The sequence below is a fragment of the Rissa tridactyla genome, chromosome 1 (assembly GCF_028500815.1).
Source record: "Rissa tridactyla isolate bRisTri1 chromosome 1, bRisTri1.patW.cur.20221130, whole genome shotgun sequence".
Taxonomy (NCBI): Eukaryota; Metazoa; Chordata; class Aves; order Charadriiformes; family Laridae; genus Rissa; species Rissa tridactyla.
This window is the reverse complement of record NC_071466.1, coordinates 137137674-137161600: the sequence shown is the minus strand read 5'-3', so window position 1 is coordinate 137161600 and position 23927 is coordinate 137137674. Positions and strand designations below refer to the sequence as shown.

The following is a 23927-nucleotide window of genomic DNA, read 5'->3' as shown; positions in this document are numbered from 1 at the left end:
ATGGGAGAAGATGCCAAAATGTGGCAGGGGGGGATCTGCCTTTTGACAGTTATAAAGCAAGACATTCTCCATCTAGAAAAAAAATAAAAATGTAGCCTTCAACCTGCCAAGGGGCAGGAGCACGGCACAACCCTCCTAAATGTGTGATGGACGCACAAACTGAGGCACACTGCAAGAAAAGGCGGAGAGGAATCTTGAAATGCTGTTGGGTGCATTTCTTTAATATAAATAAAGTTTTCCAAAACCTCAGTTTCATGATTCAGCATTTCTTTTGGCACTGAAATTAGAGCAACAATTTAAAAGTAGGCTAAACAAGTCTGAGGGAATATGCTGGTAAGTTCAGGCCAGAGAGGGGGAAGTCCCTGGAAGTAATAATAAAAAAACTAAGACCCATCCACCCCCAATAATTGCAGTTTAATTCTTTTAATGAGGAATATCTTAAAGCACTTTACAAACACGTGATAATAATCGTATCCTCACAATACCTTCTGAGGCAGATATGATCATTCTTATTTTCTGGATGAATAAACTGATGCACTGTATTAAAATACTTTGACCAAGGCCTTCTCCAAAACCAATGGGAGTCCAACGAATACACTCTTTAATCTAATTGTGAGACAGTAGCAATGTGTACGGAGGAAGCAAATAAACTAAAAATTATACGTGGGGTAGATACCGTAGCCAACTCTTCCTTGCTTTCCTTTGTTTTAAAAGTCATAAGTGTTTGCTGCTCAACTTGGGAAAACAGTGGAAACTGTGGGTGCTCAGTACTCTTAAAAGAATTACGTCAGAAAGTTATCTCTCAGCTTTTATCAGTATTTTTCATTTTTTAATTGTAAAAAATATTTATATCATATACAAATAATTTTCATATATAATTTTTGTCAGTAAGTTGGTCGCCTCAGTAAGACAATGACCGTTGGGCAGCCAGGGGACCAGAGCTGCACGTCCTGTGCACGTGTGTTGAGCATCAACTTAAATTTTGAATGCTTGTCTGTTTCTTAGGACCCAGCCCCAGATTCCTTCAGGACTAGGTTTTCCTAGAAGGGTCAGTGTCTGAAGCAGCTCCTGCTGCAAGGGAAATGGGTTACCAGACAGTGAGGTCTTGCAGGATGCTTGGGCAAGGGTGCTTGGGCACCTGGTCTGTCCCAGAGAACTGTGAAAGCCAGGTGGAAGGGATGGGGTAAAGACGGGACACAGCCTGAGAGGCACCTGGAGAACCACTGCGTATGCTGAGCCGGGCAGCTGTTGCTGCCAGGGAGCCCTGGCTGTTGCTCTGCTCTCAAGAACGGCTGCAGAAGTTCACCCTTTCCTCAGATGACCTGCTGCCTGTGAGCCATGGCAGAGAGTGAGTCGCCAACCTGGGTTGCCTTCAGCCTCCCTTGGGGAGAAGAACTGGGACTAAGCTGTAAAAGCAGAGCCCCCTGCCCCCCCGGCATCTTCAGGTTACACACATTGTACAAGATACCTGTCCCTTGTCGTAACTTTGAAAGCATGGAAGGGCCAGACCTGGATCCTAATATGATTTGGGAAAGGGTCCTGGCGTTTTATGGTCATCAAAGAGTATGGTTCTGAATACAACACTTCAGCTATAAAGGAAAAATAGTTTTCTTTGTGTTTTACTGCAACATTTTCAGGATGTACACCCTACTTGATGTGAAAAGTCGCTGAAATCAGAGAGATAAAAGCTCCATGAGCTATGAAACTAAACACTTTTTCTTTTCTGTACTATGATTTTTAAAAAATTAAATATTGATACTTTCCCCTGTGATTGTCATTAACGCTTGAAACTGTAAGTTAATATATAAAGCACCATTGTAAAGGTCAGCGAATCTTGCTATCTCTACATCAAACTCATAATGTTTTATTTGAAGATTATCATATCTCCTGGAAAGTGCTGATTTAAAGACATCTTAATTTAAATATTTTATTCAGTTGCTTAAGTAGAAGTCGGCCAGAAACAAAAACCTTAGCTCAAAACCTTCATGACTCTTGGGGACTCGCTGGTTCCAGCTGATGCTCCAGCTTTGTTGCCCAGTACCCAGAGGAACACGAATTAAAGCTACAGGTCTGAGTGCTCCTGCTCCAAACACCGTGAGTGGTCAGAGCTGCAACTACATTTTGTTCTTATTTTTGTTTAATAGGCAGCGCCACATGGCATGCATGCTCTGTGTTTGTACTGCCATACAAACTATATCCATAACACCTCCCCCCCACCAAGCCGTAAATAAAAAAACACAATTGGCGAATTTCTCATGGATTGTTAACTTTGGAAAAGATGCACAAATACCTATTAAAGGCGGAGTGAATCATCACGGAATTTCCATTCCATAGTAAAAGTGGTATTTCATTTTGGCCAGGGAAGAGTTCTCCGTTTCACCCTTTTTGCTCTGGCTTTACTGTAGTTTATTGAAATGGCAAAATGAAACACTCTGATTTCGTTGAAATGCAACATTTATGTAATTTTGCAGTTACCTTTGAGATCAAGTTGATAAATTCCTATAAAATTCTTCTACTTTGTTTAGTCAGCATTTTCCAAAAAGAGCATTTCCAGCGGGAAATTTTTAGCGCTAAGAAGAAAGGCTTAACTCAGCGTTCAGGATGGAAAGGAAGGTAACGGGGAAGTTAGTCTGTATTCTGTTACTAACCTGTTTATATATCATGACTTCTGTTACTGTGAAGCTCCACTTAAACCCAAGGTGCTGCAGCATGATCTGGGCAAGCATCTTTACGTTACAGAGGCGGTCAACAACTGCATTTGATAGGAAAATGAAATTACCCGCATGATCCAATACCAGGCTGGGACAAGCGAAAGAGGGGAGAGGGAGAGGAGAGCGGAGGAGCAGGACAGCCGCATGGGCAGCGTGGCAGGGGCTTTTCCAGGCTTTGGTTGCATAGCTGTCTCAGGGTCCATCACACCATGCTGAGCCAGGCCTGTTTTGCTAACGTAGCTATACTGCTCTCTTTGCTCCTGCTGACTTGTCCAGAGCCAGGTGAAGCATCCCGGCATGGGCCTGGATGGTACTTGGTAGATGCGACCTGAGGTATGACTGAAGGTGTACACATGTTGTCTTATTTTTTTCAAAATATTACCACCTAGAATGTAGCCTGTAAAAAGGTTGAAAAATGAGCCTGTAAAGATGTTGAAAAGTGAGCTGAAAAATGAAAAATAAATACTCTAAAGTGAAAACATATGGCAGGTGCAAGTTATACGCAAACTTTATAATGAATTCTGAAAATATACTTGAAGAAAGAGAACTACAAATGTTTCTAGTCTGGGTGACACATATTAAGGATCACTCCTATGTGCTCCATGATATTTGCCAGGTCTAAAAGCACAGTTATGCTGGTGAACTTTCATTAATCACTCAATACCCTGTGTGTTATTATGGGCAAGAGGGTTGGTGGAGTCAAGTCATTCTCTAAATTGTGCCTAACAGTTTCAAATGAGGTATGGATGAACTGGCTGCAGTAACTAAAACGCTGAACCTAACTCTACGTAAGCCATTCAAGGCAGACATGAGTTTCAGAGATTCACGGACAATCAATTAGCGCTATATTTTTTGCTTTTAAATATGTCTTGCTTTACACATCTCATGGGTTGATGGCTCTGTGTAGGACTGAAAGCAAAAGTGCCAAAATTCCATTTCTTTGTTGTTTCTGTCACAAATCAGATCAGGAATTACCGCAAGATTTCCAACCTCTTTTCCCAGACCAGAGAGGTTGGGATAAGTTGGCATAATTATAGGAACCCAACTTCCAACCCTTCCCCTTTTGCCCAGCACCTTGCCTACCACACGGCAGCACACAGCAAAAACCATCAATGACCTCACATTGGTTATAACCTGTCTTTCTGCTTTTTTTCTTCAGAGCTTTGTCATCCGTGGTGGCTTTAGGAGCTAATATCATCTGCAACAAAATCCCAGGCCTGGCCCCTCGGCAGCGAGCAATCTGCCAGAGCCGCCCTGATGCCATCATTGTGATCGGGGAAGGGGCACAAATGGGAATCAATGAGTGCCAGTACCAGTTTCGGTACGGGAGGTGGAACTGCTCCGCACTGGGAGAGAAAACAGTCTTTGGACAAGAGCTTCGAGTAGGTAAGGGTGTCTCTAATATGGTGCCGAAGTGATATGTTGGGGCTGGTTTTCTTTTAGCTTTCTGACTGCAGTCCTGCAAAGGATTTTGCCTCTGGTATTTGCCCGCCGGAGCACAGCAGTGGTGCTCCCAGAACAACTGTGGTCTGTGTGTTTTCACTCATTGAAAAGTAACTGTCAAGAGACAGGAGATCTCTAGTGATCTCTAGATGAAGTCATTCATATCTGTGCAACTTCATACCCACCAAGGACCCAGATGCCTGCACAGGCATCCAAGGACACAGTTATCACACCCTGTGAAAAAATATTTTTGATTGTTGTCCTGTTAGAGGTTTCCGTGATAACTGTGGTGCATATTATGGCCAATCAAAAGGGAACTAAAATCATCTCCAAAAAAATCCCTCTGCAGACTTCCAAAAGCTTAAGTAATGGGAGAATCCCAATTAACTGATGTAAGTACAGTGCATATGACACTGCCCTTCCAATATATGGCAGTGATACGTATCCATTTTAGTGTTGCTATCATACTGTAAAGAAAATACTGCAAGTGATTTGAGGCAGGAAACCTGTTCAAAGAAAATAATACAAGACCTTGGCCTGACAAACTGTTAGCTGGCAAAAGTTAAATTGATCACTTTCCATTTACCCTGTGTTTGATATTATTTCATAGGAGAGGTTATGCAATTTTTTTCCAGCACTGAGATCATTATTTTCCTCATCACCCAGCTGAGTATCCTTAGCCTGTTCTTGACCTTTCCTCTCTCCCCCAAGGGCTGCCCACTTACCATCCTCCATACTGTTTACTAAGTGTTGGGATAATGTTTTGTAACGTGTGGCTCTCACAAGGGCATTCAGAGTGATACCATCCAGTTTCTCAGTGGGGTTTTACCCTGTTCTTCTTGTTTCCAATTCTTCTTTTGGTGATACCTCTTTCTTTATTTCAGTGGTTCGGGCGAGTCTTGTGCCTCCAACACAACTGAGTGTGGACAGACATAAGATCTCATTAAAACTATGTTAAAAAAAAGGCATAACATTTCATCCCATCTGTGCAAAAAGGAAATGACTTACATGGTGCTTTGGCTGTTACTGGAGATCAAGGCTTTGCTTTTTTTTTCCAACACCATTCTGAAATGAATGCCAAAACCTGAGCTACGCTTAAGTCAGCGATGGAACTGACTATTTTTTTAAAGAACATGCAAGTCTGAGAGTCTGGCTTAGGTCTGGGTTTTTTGAGGGCACTGTGGTCCAGCTGTAAAATGTTGTAATTGAATAAATCCATTGGCATCAGGGGAACTGACTTACACCCACAGAGAATCTGCCATATTCTGTGAGCTGAACATATACTGAAAAGTTGGTAGTGAGGAATTTGCTCATCAGTGTCTCTTCCCACGTTTGTCCTGAGATATTTCTAATTCTGTTCAGATAACACTGCTCGTCTAACTTCTCTTTCCTAAAAAGATTGTTAAGTGGAAGGGATTAAACATTCTCAAGACAACATACACAGGAGATAACCTAACATTTGACTTTTACCAACCATCAACTTCAAATGAACCAGAAAAACATCTGGTCGCTTGTCTTGACTATTAGAAGCACAGGTCTGGTCCTCCTTGGTTGGTCTTATGCTTTTTTGTCTTAAGTTTATTTCCAAAATGATGTTACTGCCAGAAGATATACAGCTGCCAAGCATGCCACCCTTGTACTTCTCCATGCTACATTGTCTTGATCTGCCAAATCCTGCAGCCATGCTCTGACCCTTAGACAAGTAAGTCCTCTTAACTTCCGTGAGATCACTTACGTCCTTGAAGAGGACATTCGGGAGGGTAGTAGCAGAGTTGGTGTCATCACTAAGCTTCCTGGTGAAAAGGCTTTCACCACTTCTGCTCGCCTCTTCAAGCTGAGAATCTTGTGGCACCTCATCAGCTCTGTCTTTGTACTCATGAGTAATAATCTTCTTCACCAGAGAGACTCCTTTCATCCTCACAAAACTTGCAAGTGAGTGCAGTCCAAATGCATAAAGAGGACTACAAGTTGGGCCTGTGCTTTCATTCTGAAGGTTTCTATAGAAAATAAGAGCTACAGGGAACAAAAATTGTTAGCATCAGGATGGACCAGCTACCAGGTTGGTCAGACTACACAAAGTTTGAAAAAAACAGGATTTTCTTGAGCCACTGTTCAGGCCGTATTTGCCAAAATATTCACCAGATTCTTGACCTCTTCACCGAACCTGGGTGGTTTCCTGCAACTCTGAAATGGCTGATGTGGAATTTGGTGGGTTCTTTTATGGCTTAACCTAAACACAGATGAAACTTGGCAGTCGCAGCTGAGTTCTGCTTTGACATTTGTTGGGTGTGAAACCACACAAACTGTAACGGATGGAGAAGGTTTACATGACCCCTGCCAGCTCAGCCAGATGAGTTCCATGCAGGTCTATAAAGGATCTCATAATCCACAGGTCTTTATTTGTTTTATTAGTGAAGTAGCACCCAGAGATGATGTGGTCAGTATCTAGGAAAAGGACAGGGTTTAGGAAGTGGTGTTATTACACTAGTGAGGGGGGAAAAATGTCAAAAAAGGACAAAACTTGAAAAAGAAAACCACTTAAAGGTACAAAACACTTGTAAGCATAAATATTCACGTGTGTAACAAAACACGTCCCTGTCTGACACATACAGAAACACTAAACCAGACATTTGGTTCTGCCTGAACAGACTGAAGAAAGGATTAAGACTAAAAAAGACAGGCATGTTTTTCACTTCACCTCAAAGGAAAACCCATCTAGCTTCCTCCCAGAACTGCCTAGGGAGATGAACAATCAAGGCAAGTTATTCAGGTCATAGGGTGGAGAGGGCGAGTAAGCTATGATAGCGTGATATTAAGCGCTCTCTATCTGCATGGGAAAGAGAGGGCCTGATCTTTAGCCGCTGGACCAAGGCTATACCACTAGCATTGACGAGTGCAGATTTATGGTTATTCTCACTCGTATCCTGATGTGACACTTCCCTCCCTCCATTCAAAGCAAACCCCCAGACTCACCCAACATGAGGTTTCTCCAACAGCTGTGCATCTGTGGACAACACCACCTCTTGGGTGCCATTATGCTCCAACTATGCATGCCTTCCAGCCACAACCAAGCAGCATCCAGAAGGCATGACACAGGAGCAAATGTCCACTCTGGTGACTTCTGGGAATTATACTATGCCAGGGGAATCGCCAGTAAGTTAGCTAAGCTGCATCAATGCTGAGCTATTTTTTTCAAAGAGGTACTTCAGTGACTGAGGTCTGTACTACCTATATAATACATGGGAGTCTGTATTAAAAACAATTGAAATAGTTCAGAGGACAGAATAACAACTGTAGAAATTATATTAGGCATGGGGACAGAATAACAACTGTAGAAATTATATTAGGCATGGGGCATTCATGTTGGTGTGAAAGATTTATAGCAGCTAGAGATAAAAAGCGACAGAGGGATCCGAATTAGTAGCATGAACAAAGGATGTAGCATGGGATGAATTAGCCAAACATTGTGTATAGATTTTTTTTTGGGTGTATTTATAACTGGGAACTTTTCCATAGTCATGCCATCCCCAAAGAAAAGTCACTACTACACTCATTTTACTCATCCTGTCCCTCTACATACTTGTATTTGTCACCTTCCTGCACCTATCCCCAGCTTCTCACATGAAGTCGTCTTTTGCACTCTCCACTTATTCCTCTTGCTGTAAGCCTCTTTAACAAACTACCTCCTTAAAGATTATCTCTTTAACAAATGGATTCACAAATTAATTGGTCAATGATATACCAGTGTTCATTATGGATAACCACTGATGAAAGATAATTGTCCTTTGAATTTTTTGAGGGCAAAGACCCTGATCTGGAAAAGTATAGCCTATCAGGTTATTGATGCAAAAGAGCTCCAGCAATAAGGACTGGTCTCTATTACCCCAAATGGTGGTTGGAGCAATCTATCATGTGGGTACCTCTATAAGTTACATCTGTAGATGTCTCCTTTGTCAGACTCATGATGTGGTAGTATTCATTTGGCTGTGTCATCGATACAGTGATTTGGCAAATCATTGAACTGGCCACCTGGCAGGGAAGAATCGATAAATGGGCAAATCCCAGAGGAGTTCTGAAGTTTTTTAAAAAGATCTCTGAGCTTTTGTATTGATCTGTAGATTTCTGGCATGTTGAAAGGGTGCATCTGAAGTGAGGTTAAAGCCCTGTTTGCTGCGGGAAGTTTAGGAGAAGAACACCTTCTTAAGAAGCTTTCTGTTGCCATGCATTCACTCAACTTTTGGTCCACTCTCCAGGCAGAAAGGGGGAGGGGTAGGTGAGAAGCTACAGTTTTAAAGACTATCAAGATCTGTGCATGGATTTTATTAACTCACAGGTGAAGAAGACTTTACAATTTATTTTGAGAAACACGGTCAGAAAATAAAGTTGAATGTTGCTGTTATATACAAGCATGCACTCATACATATGCACACATAAACTGCTTAAGAAGACAGCATAATTTCAAACAGAAGATTAAGAAAGGGAGGGGAACACCTTCGGAAGGAAAGATACTTATAAAAAAAGTGATTCTTTCTGTATTTGCACCGAAAACAGGTAACTAAGTCCACATTGGATCCCAGTGTTTTAGCTGCAGGCCTGAAAGAAAGTAGGAATCGGGCATGAAAGATATGTAAGTGATGGCGTCATGGAGAAATGGTTGGCATCTTATCATACATGCTGAGGGGGTGTCAGTCAGTAAATTATTCTTGATTCAGGCCATATATAGACTTAATTAAATTTGGATTCAGACTCACATATGAATCCAGTCATTTTTATTCTGGGGTATGATGGTGGTTTAACCGAGATGCCAAATGTTCATAAAAACTTCCTACCAAAAATGGGAGGAGTAGAGAGGCTCATTATTCTCCAAAAATGGAAATTTGCGTCCAAGCAGATACATTAATCTAGCACAGTAGTGTCTAGTATGGTATGAGTTGGCCAACTTGGAAAGCCTGACTTTCAGTATGAGCAGAAAACTTCCAATACATGAAGACAGGCGGCATTCTTAGGAATGCTTTACAACCATACTTGTGCTTTAATGCTATCAGCAAATCAATAAAGGGAACCATAAATGAATCCAGATAGTTTGCCTAAAGTACATTTCTATCTCACTTTTTCCCTTTCTTTCCTCCTGCCATTTCTTTCTCTGTTACTTTATGTTCTCATTTTCCAATTTTTTAATCAATTTATGTTGTTAGTTATATATTTATTAATGCTTAGTAATATTCATATATCAGGTTGACTGTATGTTTATTATTCTAACATCTGTGTGTTTATTATGGGAAAATCTATCTTTACCGACTTGTGTTATATCCAATAAAAACAATATGGGGGAAAGAAAGGAATCGTACAGCTGGAAACAATTTGGAGGGGGAAAATGAGTTGGAATTAGATTATTTTAAATATGATACAGAGCAGGGTACACACTTCACCGACAGAAAGGCAGTAATTATCTTTGTCATAGCAGTAGGTGCTATGATTGGTTTAGGCATTTGTCAGTTATTGTGAACCTCAATTGCACAGTGGCTTTTGGACCTAACGTGGAAAAATTTCTGGTTTTTTGTTGCTGTCATATGGCACGGTCCCAGACAACAGCGTCCTTTGAGCGTTCAAGCAACTGATTAGAAAGAAACTTGCTTTCAGTACTTTGAGCTGGATGTCTGCGTTGGTGCTAGGATATGGTAAAAAGCACTCTAGTGTGAGAGGTGGCTTCTCAGGGGTTGGCATCAGCTTTCAACTCCTAGTGCAGCAGGCTGCCTGGGATGCCAGGAGAGAGGTGCACAGGATGCATTCAATCATCTGAAATCTGTACCAGGACTGTGTGCGACTTCCGGAAGAACACATAGGAGCAATACAAACCAGGACTTTATCACTCACATGGCTACCTTGGAGTGACTGCCGATGTCCATTTCACAAAATGTCATGTGGAGCTGTTGCATTTGCAAGTGTGATTTAGCAAAACAAGTAGATGCTATAAATACCATGGCAAATTTAATGAGCTGTGGCTTATGCAATGATAGTTTTTAAGCACCATGATGTATAACAAGATTTATAATTCTTGGCTTATTTAGAGAGAGAATTTTCTCATTATTAAGCTGAATTAAAAAAAAATGACAAACACAACAAGACATGCATAGCGTACCCATACCAGCTGGATAACTGATAGGCAGGCAGGCAGAGCCAGCTGGTAAAGAGAGAAAAAAACCCGAAATCTGAGGATGTCCTCAATGTGCTGATTTTGCAGGACAGATTTATCAAACTGCAAACTCTCATTGCAAAGCCTTCTCTTAAAATGTCTCAAACAGCGCATTTCTTTTCACAACTAGAAGTGTTGTTGCTGGAAGGAGAAACAAAAATATCCTTAACCTTAAGGATATCCAGTATATTTATTCTAGCTTCTTAAATATATATTATTGCAGAAAGATTATGTCAGTGACTATCCCACAAGTTGCCTGACAAAGGTAGAAAGGTCATGCTGCAGGAAAACTGGGCTACTCCACCTAAGGACCCTTGCACTTCTATTAGTTACTCTGCAAGTAGTAAGGTAAGTACCACAAGGTACGCAAACCACCCTGCAAGGACAGTTTTTCCAGTCCAATTCATTTTGATGGAAAGCTTAACAGTGGGGAAAAAGCTGTGATAATCTAGTTGTTATAAGGTGAAGTAAGTGAGAGGTCTATTTTAGTTTGCATTATTATCTTTGGAGGAAATTAAAGAAATGATTCAAACAGTTCATACTTTCTGGCTGTAGAAGGGTGGATAAGCTTTTTACTATCACAAGTAGCAAAGCAAGAGAGTAACCCAAACCAGAATAAGAAAATAAACCTCCCAGCTGGCAGCAGCTGAGGTTGGGAAGGACTGGTAAAAAAGTTATGAAACAACTACTGTGCTAAGAATTTATATTATTTTAACTGAGGAGACAGCCTATTGTGAGAGTGGTATGTTCAGACTCTTCTTCATTTTAGTAGGTTTCTGTCACTTGGAGGTTTTTAGAAAAATAAAGGTATCTTTCTATGCTAAGGAAGTACTGTTGTATTAAAGAAACAGCCTATTTTGAGAGGGTGGAGGATTTCCAGGTTAGTGAATTAGTTCGAAAGGTTCTGTGCGATAATTTCTCTGTGCTTTAAAAATTTCTTTAGATGCCAGAGCCTCATAATGATCTGGTGAGGCTTAATTAATGTTTTCAAAACACACTGCAAATCATAGACGAAAAGATAAACGTGAATGGACAGTACCATTTGTAAATTTTGAGTTGACAGTAATAAATTTTGTTTGACTGCTTTGCTACATTAATTTTATCATCCGCATCTCTTTTTTCTTTGTGTTCCTACAAAAGAAATGCCTAGCATATATAAGCTGTAACATATATAATCATTTCCAACCATGAACAGACAGATTTTTATATTCCCCAATTTGTATTCTCTACTCCCTGGTCTTTTTGTAATGTACTACTGTCTAGTTCAAGTATAGCTCAATCGTGTGGGTTTTTTTTCTCCTTCAAGGGTCATGATTTTGAAGAAAAGTATAATGTTCTTAAATCAAAATGTTAACGTTGCCATTTAAATATTTACCTCTTTGGCAGCACGCTTGCTTTAAAAGGCAGACATCCTTATTCTAAACATAGTGCTAATATGTTAATACAATTACTTCATGAACCCTGCATGGCCTGCAGCTGGATGAGAAATGGTAGATGTTGACCCAAATAAAATCTGGAATTTCCATCCTGAGAGAAGTGCTAAGTTTTTAAACTTATGTTTCATTCCATTTTTACATAGAAAAATTAAGATTTTCTTGGAACAGATGTTTTTCTGTAGACGTTTTCAAAGGTGAATACACTGATATGCCTGACTCTGAACAACTCCATTTTGGTTTGCTGGTGCACTTAGTTTTAAATTGGTTAAGCGCATTGATGCAAATTGATGCAGGGAACTGTAACTGGGGAGACTCAAGTCTCTGTAGCGCATGAGCTCTGCTCTCACGTGCTTCCGTTTGCGTTCTAAGCTATATGGCTCCCTAACACATCACACAGCTCGACTGGAGACATCAAGTAGCATGACACACTGCCTTCCTGTGACCTTATGCCTCAGGTTAAAAAAAGGCCATTACGCTCTCAGAAAACAACAGACTGATGAGGGGATGCAGTTTAATACTTTGTTTCAATGGTTCAAACCTAAATGGACCTGTTTTTTATTAAAAGGAATAGCTCCATTCAGGTGTGGGTATGGACACCTATGGGTAAGGGGCGGGTACTTATGGTTTTTGGCATTATGCGATCACCTTAATAAATATGTAATTAGCAGTAGTGGAAAAGGGTACTATTATGTATAATGTGGCTTTACAGGCAGAGCCTGTAATGACCTGTAACTCTGTTCATCTCTTGCTCAGCATTGGCCAGAACAAAACCCCTCCTTTTCTCTTGCTTTTAACTCTGTCTTTAGCTACTCAGGATAAAATTTTCCATGTTACTTTACTGGTCTCCCTTGGGATGAGTGAGTCAGAGGTCCTGTGGAAAAGATAACGTGCAAATTCTAGGCTATTTTTTAATTGAATACTGTACCATAATTTGGACACAACAGGGCTAACTTTGCATAGCAACATTAAGTTTGGCATGTCCTTACTTCCAAGTGCCTCACTTGGAACGTTAATGTTCCTTTAATGTCATTTTTTCATGTCAGTTTGGAATAAAATTGCTGGCTGCAAATGATTCATAGCATGCTGACTCAATTAGTTACTTCCAGTGTCCCAGTCCTATTGGTCAATGGCTTACAACGTAATGCATGCTTAAAACAGGAAGGCAAATAGCATTTAAAGTTAAATAAAGTAGTGCTGGGCTTAATTCAAAATGATAGGGGCCAAATTCTGCTCCTATTGCTGTCAGTAGAAATTTTGCCACTGCTTTCACCAGAGCCAGGATTTTACAGCCACTAAAAGGCTCCTGGGTTTTGGGTACAAGCAGAAGTTTAAATTGGAGCTGAATTTCATAGCAGGGATTCAGCTAAAACCTCATTAGTTAAGTGGAAATCAACTATACAACATCTGAATTTTAAAGTGCCGAGCAACTTTGCAAACAGGCAAGTACTGTCAAATCTTGCCGCGGCAAGGAAAGTTCTTTACGTAAGACGACAGGTAGCGCGGGACAGCAGCTAACCTGCCGGTATGCGACGCTGTAATAACTTGGGGTTCTAATGACTTTGGAGATTCCTTGAGCTTTACTACTGCGGTTAACTATGTTGTCAAAATCTCTTCCCTAGAATTACAGATGATAGGTTTGGTCATCTCGTTCAACCTCTACATCAGGCAGGACAGGCTAAACATAACATTAGGCTTCAGAGTTACATATGTAGCAGCATCCCTCCCTTTTCTCCTCTGTTCTTTGGGATACGTCCTGTTTGGTAAACCATCTGTTTCTAAATTGGAAAGCCTGAAGTGCACAGAGGGGCATTTACAAACATCACAAAAAACACAGCATTTGTCGATGTGTACATTTTGGTTTGCAAACAAATGTTTTAGTATTCAGGCTTAGATCGCAGATCCATGCAATTTGCTGTCCTGCCTCTAGTCACAAGCAATTTCTTTTTCTAATGAAGTGCCTGGCATATTCCAAAATATTATGTCTGACAAATATCTTATTATCTAATTGATAAAATTTCCTTCTTGAGTATCATGCATGACTTTTTAGCATTGGATTAAATTATCCGTGACTGTAGTTTATTTCTTACTGACATATTATATGTCCATAACTGTGAAGTTTAATATTACTGTTGCGGATAGAAGAGTCAAATTAAAATGAAAGCAAGCAAGAAAGAGGACTGTAGTATCTATATTTGGATGCTTGAAAAAACGAATCTAGCACAGTAGTGCTTGGATAGCTATTCTTTCAGATTAAAATTGTCTAACAACTTTAGTTGTACTCTGTTTACCCAGTATGTGCTTAACTTTAAATCCACTGCTTAAGTCCTATTAAAGTAAACGAGGGTTCGAAAGTGTTTCACTTTAAATGCATGCCCAAGTGGTTTGCAGAATACAGAAGTACTTGTGGAAGCCAGCATGCAAGATCAAGCTGACAATGGGTCCTTCAGCTAGTAAAAAGTGTCACACCTATCTAATTTTGATCAGATTTGGCCTTAGGATTTAAGTGGATCCATCAGAGAACTTTTATCCACAAGTGTAATCTATTGCAATCTATAATGCTCTCTCCACTGTAGAGGTTCAACCTCTGATTTCTGGGACTGTGACAAAAAGATGATTCCCAACACTTAACCAGTGTCAGTGTAAAAGGTGGGCTCGGATGGCTGAGGAGTCTTTAAGTATATTGCTCTCACCCCAGAAAGCTCACTGGTGCACTGGGAGAACACACTTCTATCTCCAGAAGCTCAACAGACATCGACTGAACTGCTGCACGCTGGAAAGCTCTATTCAAGTTGCTAAAACGAACAAAGTTTACTCATGGATCATGATTTATTTATACATGTTCACTCATTTCTTAAGGACAACATGGAAACTTGTTTTTTGTCTGATTCAGCCTCCACCCATCCTTGTTCAGAAGAGGTGTCCACGCAATGTCCCATCTGACATGGTCAATGCAACCTTGCAGTTCCTGAGGGGAATGGCACAAGAGGTAGCTGTGGTTTCTGTCTCTGTTGCTGAACTAGAGGGCTTCGGAAAACAAAGGCAGAAAAATGGGGAGACCCTTCCTCACTTCTTCCGTTTGGCCCAGTTTCATACTGCATAGCTCCAGGCATTTGCATGAGATATCTAAGATAGGAACCTAGTCAGCCTGTATTCCTTGTATGGTCAAAGAAGAGACAAGCACTTCCAGAGGGCGATTTGGATTTTAATTTGACTGTATGACTGTCTGGAGGTCCCTGTTGACTATCCTGGGAGCGTAGACTTAGGTATTAGGTATCAAGCCTGTTAATGTCTAATTTTGACTTGTCTGTGAATTTTTTCCTCCTCTCCATGTATGTTTCTTAGGGGACCGTGTGATCCTCTAATTTACCTGCTTGCCCCACATAGCAGACGTGAAAAGTTGTCTTAGCTGATGACTTTCAGTTCAGACAGATACTGGCAAAAAAGATGCTGCAACCACAGGCGTAACTCCGCCACTGCTATTTGGAAATTTAAGAACAAGTGGGAGTCCAAAATTGCCACCAGATGGTGCACCTATTTAGCAAGTGACAGAGACATGTTCCACAAGAAAGGGTAGCCACAGCCTCCAGCAACCCATCAAGTTGCTTCCCCTGCTGTTTATTCTCAGCTGTGATTGAATTGAATGTGTTTGAAACATGGACCTGCTGGTCACGCTATTCTGTTACATTTAATATGGAGTATGTTTTCAATCTCTGTGATGGAAGCCTTTCAACTGCTTGGCTAGGGACGTGGGGAAGTGGAAAAGTGCGTAGCAGATCTACAAATGCATGTAAAGGGAGAAGAAAAGAAAGAGATGGGGCAGGAGCCGGAAAAACTGGTAATGGCAAATGCCAATGAGTGGCTCCAAAATCAGAAATGGTCAGCACAGAGAATCTGTGTGTTGCTGTTTCATTAAGTTGGGCTAGTTCTGGCTGTTAATGGTAGGTAGCTGGGAGAAGGTTCAGGTCAGGGCCTTTCTGAAGGACAGTCTTGATGTCTAAGTCAGTACTTTGGAAAGCTGCCAATGCCAGTATCCCAGGAGAAAACACATGGGGTATTTTATTAACTGCATAGCAAAGGTGGTGAACTTTCCTAAAGAGAGAAGTGGGTTTTATTCTCTAACTGCTTCTCATTCCTAAGCACTTGTGGTACTCCACACTCAGAGAGATTAGCACAAGTTGAGAAGCATATATTTTCTGCCATATTTCTCAGAATGTCACAAGACCATGGGATTCTTTACTAGATTTGCTGTAAAACAATACATTACCAAGTGTAGGACACGAATAGTTCTCTCTTCCCATTCTACTCTTCTTGCTTTAAAGAATATTCTAAAGTAATATGTAGCTTCCTGGCAAGACTCTTTCATGAACATTACAAAATTGATGCAGAAGAAAATATTGTGAGTCATTTGTTTGCATTGATGTGTCTTTTACTGTTTTTATTTTTTTGGTATATTTTAAAGGATGCTGTAAATAGAATTTAATATATTGCTACAGAATGATTAATTAGAAAGGTTGTTCTTCTAATTACAACTTGACTAGTAAAGGAATATCTGAACTAAAAATTTCCTCTGAGCAATGAGTGAAAATATTTGCATATTCTTTAACCCGGGAAGTACGCATTCTGAATAGATAAAATAATTTTTCGTTCTCTTTGTCCAAGCTGAGAGGATGGTGTCACCTCAAAAAGCTCAATACAATTCCCTTCCTGTCATTTTTCACATACCCTGTGGCTCCTAGTTCAGTGTGAGAACTATCATTTTATGGTTAAAGCATGGACCAGGAGATAACGCATTTGGATTCTGTTCCCAGCTGTGCCATATACTTTTCTTGTGACCTTGGGCAAGTCACTTCATACCTCACTGTCTGGAGAATAAAGATGACTAATTTCAGTGGGGAACTGAAAGGCTTAATTAATGTGGACTAACATCCACTTAAACATTTGTGAAGTACTCTGGGATCCTCAAACAAGAATGGTTGCCATTAAGGTCGTCTTAACCAAACAGGAAGCAAAGGACAGAAATGTCATAGAGGGATTTGTTCTACTAGAAAGCGAGTCCAGGCCTGAAAAAAAGACCATACTGAAAAATCTCAGTAGAATAGGTCTGGTAAGGTTATTAGATGACTTCGCATAAGAGGGAAGTTGGGAAATTTTAGGCAGTTATCTACAAAGAGCCCAAACTCAAATTTCTCAAAGAGAACATACTTACATGTTCAGAACTTACATGTAACATAAAAGAGACAGAATAAAGCCCACGGGGAGAGCTACTTACTGTATGCCTACTGTATGTGTTCTGTGATTCTTTGAGTAAATCTTCCTGTCCAAGGCCCTCTTTTTCTAGCTACTGGTGCACAGTGACATCCTGACACCCACGGTGGGGCTTCAACACTTTTTCCCTCCTTCCCTTTCTTTTTCTCCTTGCTGAGCCCCTTTTTCTTTTACTTTGGCAGTTCGGTAATGCTGAAACCAAGTTCCCTTCCCTTTTGTTTTCTTTTCCCTTGTCCATTGATCAACCATGTTGCTTTATTACAGACACTGTAGTATTAACTACAGTATAAACAGAAGCTCTTAGCAGGAGAGTTAGCCGGGATTTCCCTGCCCTCTTACACAACCAAAGTTTCTGCAGCGCCACTTTCTTGTTTGTTTTCAGGGATTAGTGGAAATATTCCACATACTGCTGACATAATGAGGCATAAGCTTCGCTCAAAGAAGGCAAGAAACTGATTTTTAAAAGACACTGGACTACTGTGCTACCAGGGATAGACATGGAAAGTTTGAAAGGTGGCAAAGTACTGTCAAATCTGAGCGGCAGTAAGATTGCTGATGGGTTTTTGCACAGCGTGAAGTATTTCCGTGAATACTGTGTCCTGCTCAAAATTAAATTCAAAGCATCTGCATGGAATATCACATACAGCAGCATGTGTGTGTTGTCAGTTTGTGTTAGCCAGAGGAGCATGACATCATGTGACAGACAAAAACACTACTTGGTACCATATAGCCTAATCCAAGGCTTTTCACGTGAAACAGTTGTTTTGTTTTGGTTTCAAGACATTTGCCTTTCTAACTGGTCTGTTTTAATTAGAGCTCAACCTGAACCACAAACGATAGATTTGAACTTTCCCAGAGTTCAGTGGTGTTCAGATCTGGCTTTTGGTTTGGCCCATCGCAAAGACAGGGGTCAGCTTCAAAGTTCAGATCTGGAAATGGGCTGCTACAAAGCAGGGGGCTCAAGAGATTATTTGATGAGACCCATATCTCATTTTAATGGTGGATTTGCAGTAGAGACACTTGCTGGCTTTTTTTAAATGTAAGTTTACGTAAGCAGCGTCTTGAAGACTGGTGTTAATACCCATCTATCTACTTAAATGCTCTTGTATTTGTACTGCAGAAAGAGACTTGTCCCTCCTTTCCTGGTCCCAAAGCCTGGATCCTGGTCTGAAGCTGGAGTACCTTAGAAACCTACAGATTTTGCTTCTGATCTTTGTTTTAAACTCATCCTTTAGCTCTAGGGTATTGCACTTAAAAAAATGGAAGCTCTTTGTGGGCTAGAAATTTGATCTTTTTATCCTCATAACACTTAGTTTTTTCAGCTGAAAGGGCAGCTAACTCACAGGGCTGGCATCCACCCTTTCATCAAACTCTTGCAGGTTTTGATCAGCATCCTAGGGTGAGCTTGCTCAGTACCTGGCAAAACACAAGCTTAGCAAAACACAAATAAATAACAACCACTAGCCTACTAGATAAGGCAATCTGACTGGTAGGGTTAGCTGGACAGGTTCAGATTACGCAGCGATTCAGTAACTTTCATGAGTCCTGAGAAGACTCATATAATTCTTCCTTGTTTATGTGAATCTTGTCACTTCCCAACTCCTATCAGGACCAGAAACTCCGGAGCTGAAAAAAAAGACTTTGCTCTTGTGATGCTTCCAGACTCATTTTGCAAACCAGAGAGGTTTGGACCAGAATCTAAACTTTGTGTATTTATCCAAAACCCTCTGAGCTCTTTACTCTTTTAAATCTCTTTCATATGTGTGATTTGTGCTGTGTCTTGTTCACTGGGGTTACAAACTCGACTACCAGGCAAAGACCCTTTAAACACCAAGAAGGGTAGACATCATTACGTGAACCTAGCTCTCCTCCCAGAAAGACTGTAAGGCAAGAAAAATGCATCAGAAATGTGAATGCAGCCACACAAGCCGTGCAAGAGCATTTGGAAAATATTTAAGCAAACTCGAAAGCAACTTTCAACCCAGCCCTTTCACCATAACTTTCTCATTTGCTTTCCACAAAATCTGAGCTCTGACAGGGGATGCCAGTGACTTACGGGGTTACTGCCCGGCTGTTTGCCCTGTGTCTGGAAGATGTGATCTCTGCAGTGGAATTAGGAAAGCAGAACACAGGCTCTTACTGATGATCTGCAAACCCAGCCTCTCCGCTGCAGCTGCCAAAGAAGGGCTGGTTTGGGCTGGACTGTAAGTTAAAGTCAATGATGCACAGTCCTTCTGCTACCATGGGAGATATCAAGGGAGTGGTAACATCCTAAACAGCCACATCAAGAGCCATTGCATCTCACCTATCAAACCCCACCTTGCCAAGAATGTACCAGAGAAACTCATTAAAGCCCTCACACCTAAAGGATGAGTGGTGAGTCACCAGTGATAGCGCTCACCTTATAGACTTGCTTGTGAAATTTGACATATAGAGTTGGTCCTCTAAGGTGTCCTTCCAGGCATCAGAAACCATGCCAGGAATTTATGTGAGTCATAGATTTGTAGGACAATCTTAGTGAACAGTGTTCAGAATTACCCTCCAGGAGACAATCCAACAGCATTTCCCAGCAAATGCAAAGAGAACCTCTCTGCTATGTCCCTGTGCAGGATTTTACAGAAAAAGGCAACATTCTAGTACACTATTTGATACAAGTTATTTTTCCTTTTTTGTCAAGCATAGGAAATAGTCTTTTGTCTATGTCTATAATATTTTGAAGAATATCTTGAGGCCACCTTGAAGAGCAGATTCTCTGGACAGGCTGAAAGCATAACAATTTCTGTGCCTGGAAAGTGTTATCCCAGGCACACAGGAGCTGTTTCTCCATGACCAGCAGTCTAAAATGCTTTTCAGAGCCCCCAGCCTGGCTGTCATCGTTTCTGAGGTTGGGCAGTACTTCCTCCATATTCATTGCTGTTACCACAAAAGGGTGTGTAAATCGAGGTATTTCTAGTTGTCATTATTTCGTAGTTATTTGACTTAATACTCCTCTTCCATTGCTGTTGCAGTGAAAAATACAATGTGACAGATCATTATGCCATTTTATGATATTTCTCTGGATTTAGGTTGGAAATCTGACAAATACTTTAAATAAATATTTATTTATTACCTCTTGTCTATACCAAGTAAGACGCCTAGTGCATGCAATTCAGTTTAATTAAAGATACTGCTGTTCCTCATAAACCTTATTTTACAAATGTCATGACTAAGCAGAATTAGTACTTTATTTTATATAAAATCATCCTAATTCTGTACCTGATAGAATCAAACTAAATGATACTCTGAAAAAAAAAAATTAGAAAAATACACTAGAAGTTATATTGTGTTCAGTAAAATATCTTTATCCTAATCAGTGAAACAAACAAAATAATCTTCTGGCTTTTAATGTAATGAAATATTTTTCCCCAGTCAGAATATAAAACAGGATAAGGACTGATAGTAGAATGGTTTAAGGGTGGGGTCTCCTTTACTAAAACCACCGTATACCCTCAGCAATTACACTTAGATGACTGCTGCCAGCAGATTTGGAAAGGCTCACTGTGCAGGGAAATCTGGCTTAACTCTCTGATGGGATAAGTTTAGACTCTCTCCCTTTCTTTGCATGTTCTACTCTCAGTTTTGGGGCTTCCCCATGCAGCTTGATAGCTTCTGGAAGTCTTGCTTTTTTGGTGTCTAACTCTCTCAGTGCTCGGTAAGACTGGATTCCTATCCTGGCCACATGGAAAATACTCGGTGGCGGAACATCTTAAAGACAGGCTTTAGAGCCAAAATCCCTTTGCAGATTTAGCTCTAAGTGTCTAGCTATTGCCCTATAGATTTAATTAATTTTGTATACTGTAAACATTGGCATCTAATCTGAATACAGTGCCTCATACCTGCAAAATGTCTTGGGCTAGGCTTGCTTGCTACTGCTCTTGCTTTCTATGTGTTTCCAAAAGGGGATTTCTAGATTAATACGTATGTATATCAAACAACTGTGTTGGCTAACATAAGAAGCGAGTACAAGAAAAAAAGTCTATGTTGACAAACAGAAGAAGCCAGCTGTTAAGATCCTGCTTAAAGTTGCACATGTTTTACTAGTATCAAGAAATGTTATCGACTCCAAATGGGGACATGAAAATATTTAGCATCTCTCTGAAACAGAAGCAAATGCAATCTCAGCAAAAATTCTGGCAAGACGCTTAAATTAGTTTGTTTTTTTCAAATCAAAAGTAAAGGAAGGATGTGGATCTAATGCTATGCAGGTATGGCGTGTGAGGAGGTGTGAGCGCAGAATGTCAGGAGAGGACTCTAAGTGCCGTGTACTGGCAGGTGGGGTGACGCTGAACAATTCTTTGTCCAAATCCCTTTATGGCTCTGGCAGTAGCCACAACCAGTTCAATACTATGCTAGATCAGTATGTGGAAGTGCAGAGCAAAGAAGCCCCAGTCCCAGGGGCTGCTGCTTCTTTCCTGGAGCTCTCCTGTCCCACCGTGCAGCTGCACAGACATCCTCCCTGAAAACAGGGTTGAGTTTGTGTTTCAGTTGTCAGTTGAGAAGTCTACATGTAAATTCCTCTGTGGCCTCCCCACAAAGAGAATCCAAGAAGATGACAGCTTGTTCTCTTATAGGTCCTTCTCCCCTAGGGATAAATGCCTTAATCTCCTCGTGCCTTGTGCAAGAAAGATAATAGTGTCTCTCTTCTGTTGCCCTCTCCAGCTGAAAGACACAGCTTCTTCAGGCAAGGACTACCTTTGTGCACAGACACAAAGATTTGTGTGTAACACCAATTTCAGGTGTGTATCACGTAGTATATCTGTAATTTGATAATTATGGCAAAGCGGCCCTGGCCCACTAATAAGCTCTGCACAATATATTGAGGGAACGTTCATGATTTAACTAACTCGCCTCAAGAAATTCTGAAGCAAGAGCTGAAATTTCATCTGCAACATACACAGACATTCGCACCCACAGATACCCACCCTCAGACACTCTGGCATGCCCAGGTATAGGAGCTTAGTGCTTACAACTACTCATAATTCAGTGAACCCTTTAAAAGGTGTTATTATTTAACATGTTTCTACAGCAAAGCACAGGTGTGCACAGTGATTTATAAAAGAATACAGACATGACCACTGCCCTCAGGGATTTGTTATCTAGGTTAGAAGTGACATAAGATAATACAGGAAAAGATGACTTCATGCAAATGGAAGTGCAGATTTATTTCTAAAGAGGTGTTCTTCAACACAGTATATTTGCGTGAGGCCACTGAAATGATTGAAACAAGTTAATTAAAATACTGATCCAGCAGAGAGTCCACTGAGAAGGTCTGATTCGGCAAGGTGATTACTTCTTAATATTCCTGAGCGTGGTAGTAGGGATGACAGAGTATTTGTGAAACTGGGTCCATAGCAAAGTCAAACATAATCGCAGAATCATAGAATAATTTAGGTTGGAAGGATTCTCTATTGACAGCCCAGGAGAATAACCATTCTTACCTGATTCACTCACTAAAGGCTCAAGCCTATACAATCCACATACGTGAAAATCTTAGTGACTAAAACGATTTGGTAGCAACCTACCCTGCTGTTGTATCCTACTAAATTGAGCATCAAGTTGACTTGAAAACAAATTTACTTTAAAAATGTGGTAATATTGTCCTACATTTCCCTGACAGGTTCAGAGTGGAGGTTTGTTTTCTGCTGTTTTGGGTTTTTTGGGGGGTTTTGGTTGTTGTTTTTTTTTATGATATAGTAAGCATATTTTCTATTTCTTATATTGGTACAGGACATTTCCCTCGGTGAGCACCACATAGGTATCTCAGAAACCTTTAACAGGCCATAATGCAGTGCAAGAGCACTATCAAGAGCAAATCTAAAATAAGAAAAATATGTGCCCACATACTGTAGCTTCCCTTCCCTTTTTCTTAAATATTGTTTTTATTTTTCCCTGTGAAATGACCTTAAATAAAAGAGACCATAATGCATTGGCAGATCCTACACATAAGAACTGTTATTGTTAATAGATTGACGCGGTTGAATTAGATTAGAATAGAATAGAATAGAATAGAATAGAATAGAATAGAATAGAATAGTATAGAATAGAATAGAATAGAATAGAATAGAATAGAATAGAATAGAATACGACATCTGGTTCCTTATAGCCCCATTTAATTTAAGGACGTTAGCATACTTTAGGACTTAGTCTCTCTGAGATGCCTTCAGGAGTCCATGCTTTCCAACAAGGGGTGCAAAGAACTTTTAAAAAATCCCAGTATGCTGCAAGATGGCTCCGTCTGAGCTTTCACATATTACAATATATCAAACCACTAGTCATCATTGAAAAGAAAAAGCGCCAAACATTCAGCAGGGAATCATTAAGTCCCCACAATGGGACGTCAGTAGGTCCAGAAGAGAGCACAGGCAGGAGACGATCTCTCTGCTCCAGCTATTGCTTCCCACATAGTACTTTGACAGTATGAGCAGTAGCATTGTGAAAACACAGCCGTCTGTGACACTGCACAGGCTTTTCTCAATGGTACACTGTATCTGGGAACTACCCCCTCATGCTTTGTGCACTGTGTATTTCTCAAGCCATGCTCTTGTGCATTCTTTAAATGAGTGCTTAGCACCATGTTCTGATTAAACCCTGACAAAATCAAGCAGTGGGGCTTTGGGATCAAAATTTAATTTCCCCATTTGCTGTCAGAATGAGATACAGATTGTTTGTTAGGGCCGAGTTAGTAAGAAATACTTGCTACAACAAATACAGTTTTACAGGGGAGACACCAAAAATGTCATATTTCTGTGGGCATCTCTAAACGTCCACTCAAAGGTCACAGCCAACTTACTAACCTGACAGGAGCTGTCCCAGAAAATTCCACCAAGGGACATGCTGCCA

General features: G+C 40.6%; 1 protein-coding gene across 2 annotated transcripts in view; it reads left to right on the top strand.

Annotated features, from left to right (window-relative positions):
* The window catches only part of WNT7B (Wnt family member 7B), a 99977-nt gene that overhangs the window by 53169 nt on the left and 22881 nt on the right, over window positions 1-23927 (top strand). For both annotated transcript variants that reach the window (XM_054188415.1, XM_054188416.1), the window contains exon 2: window positions 3871-4097. In XM_054188415.1, coding sequence (XP_054044390.1) covers window positions 3871-4097 — 227 coding nt within the window. The remainder of the gene's footprint in view (window positions 1-3870; window positions 4098-23927) is intronic.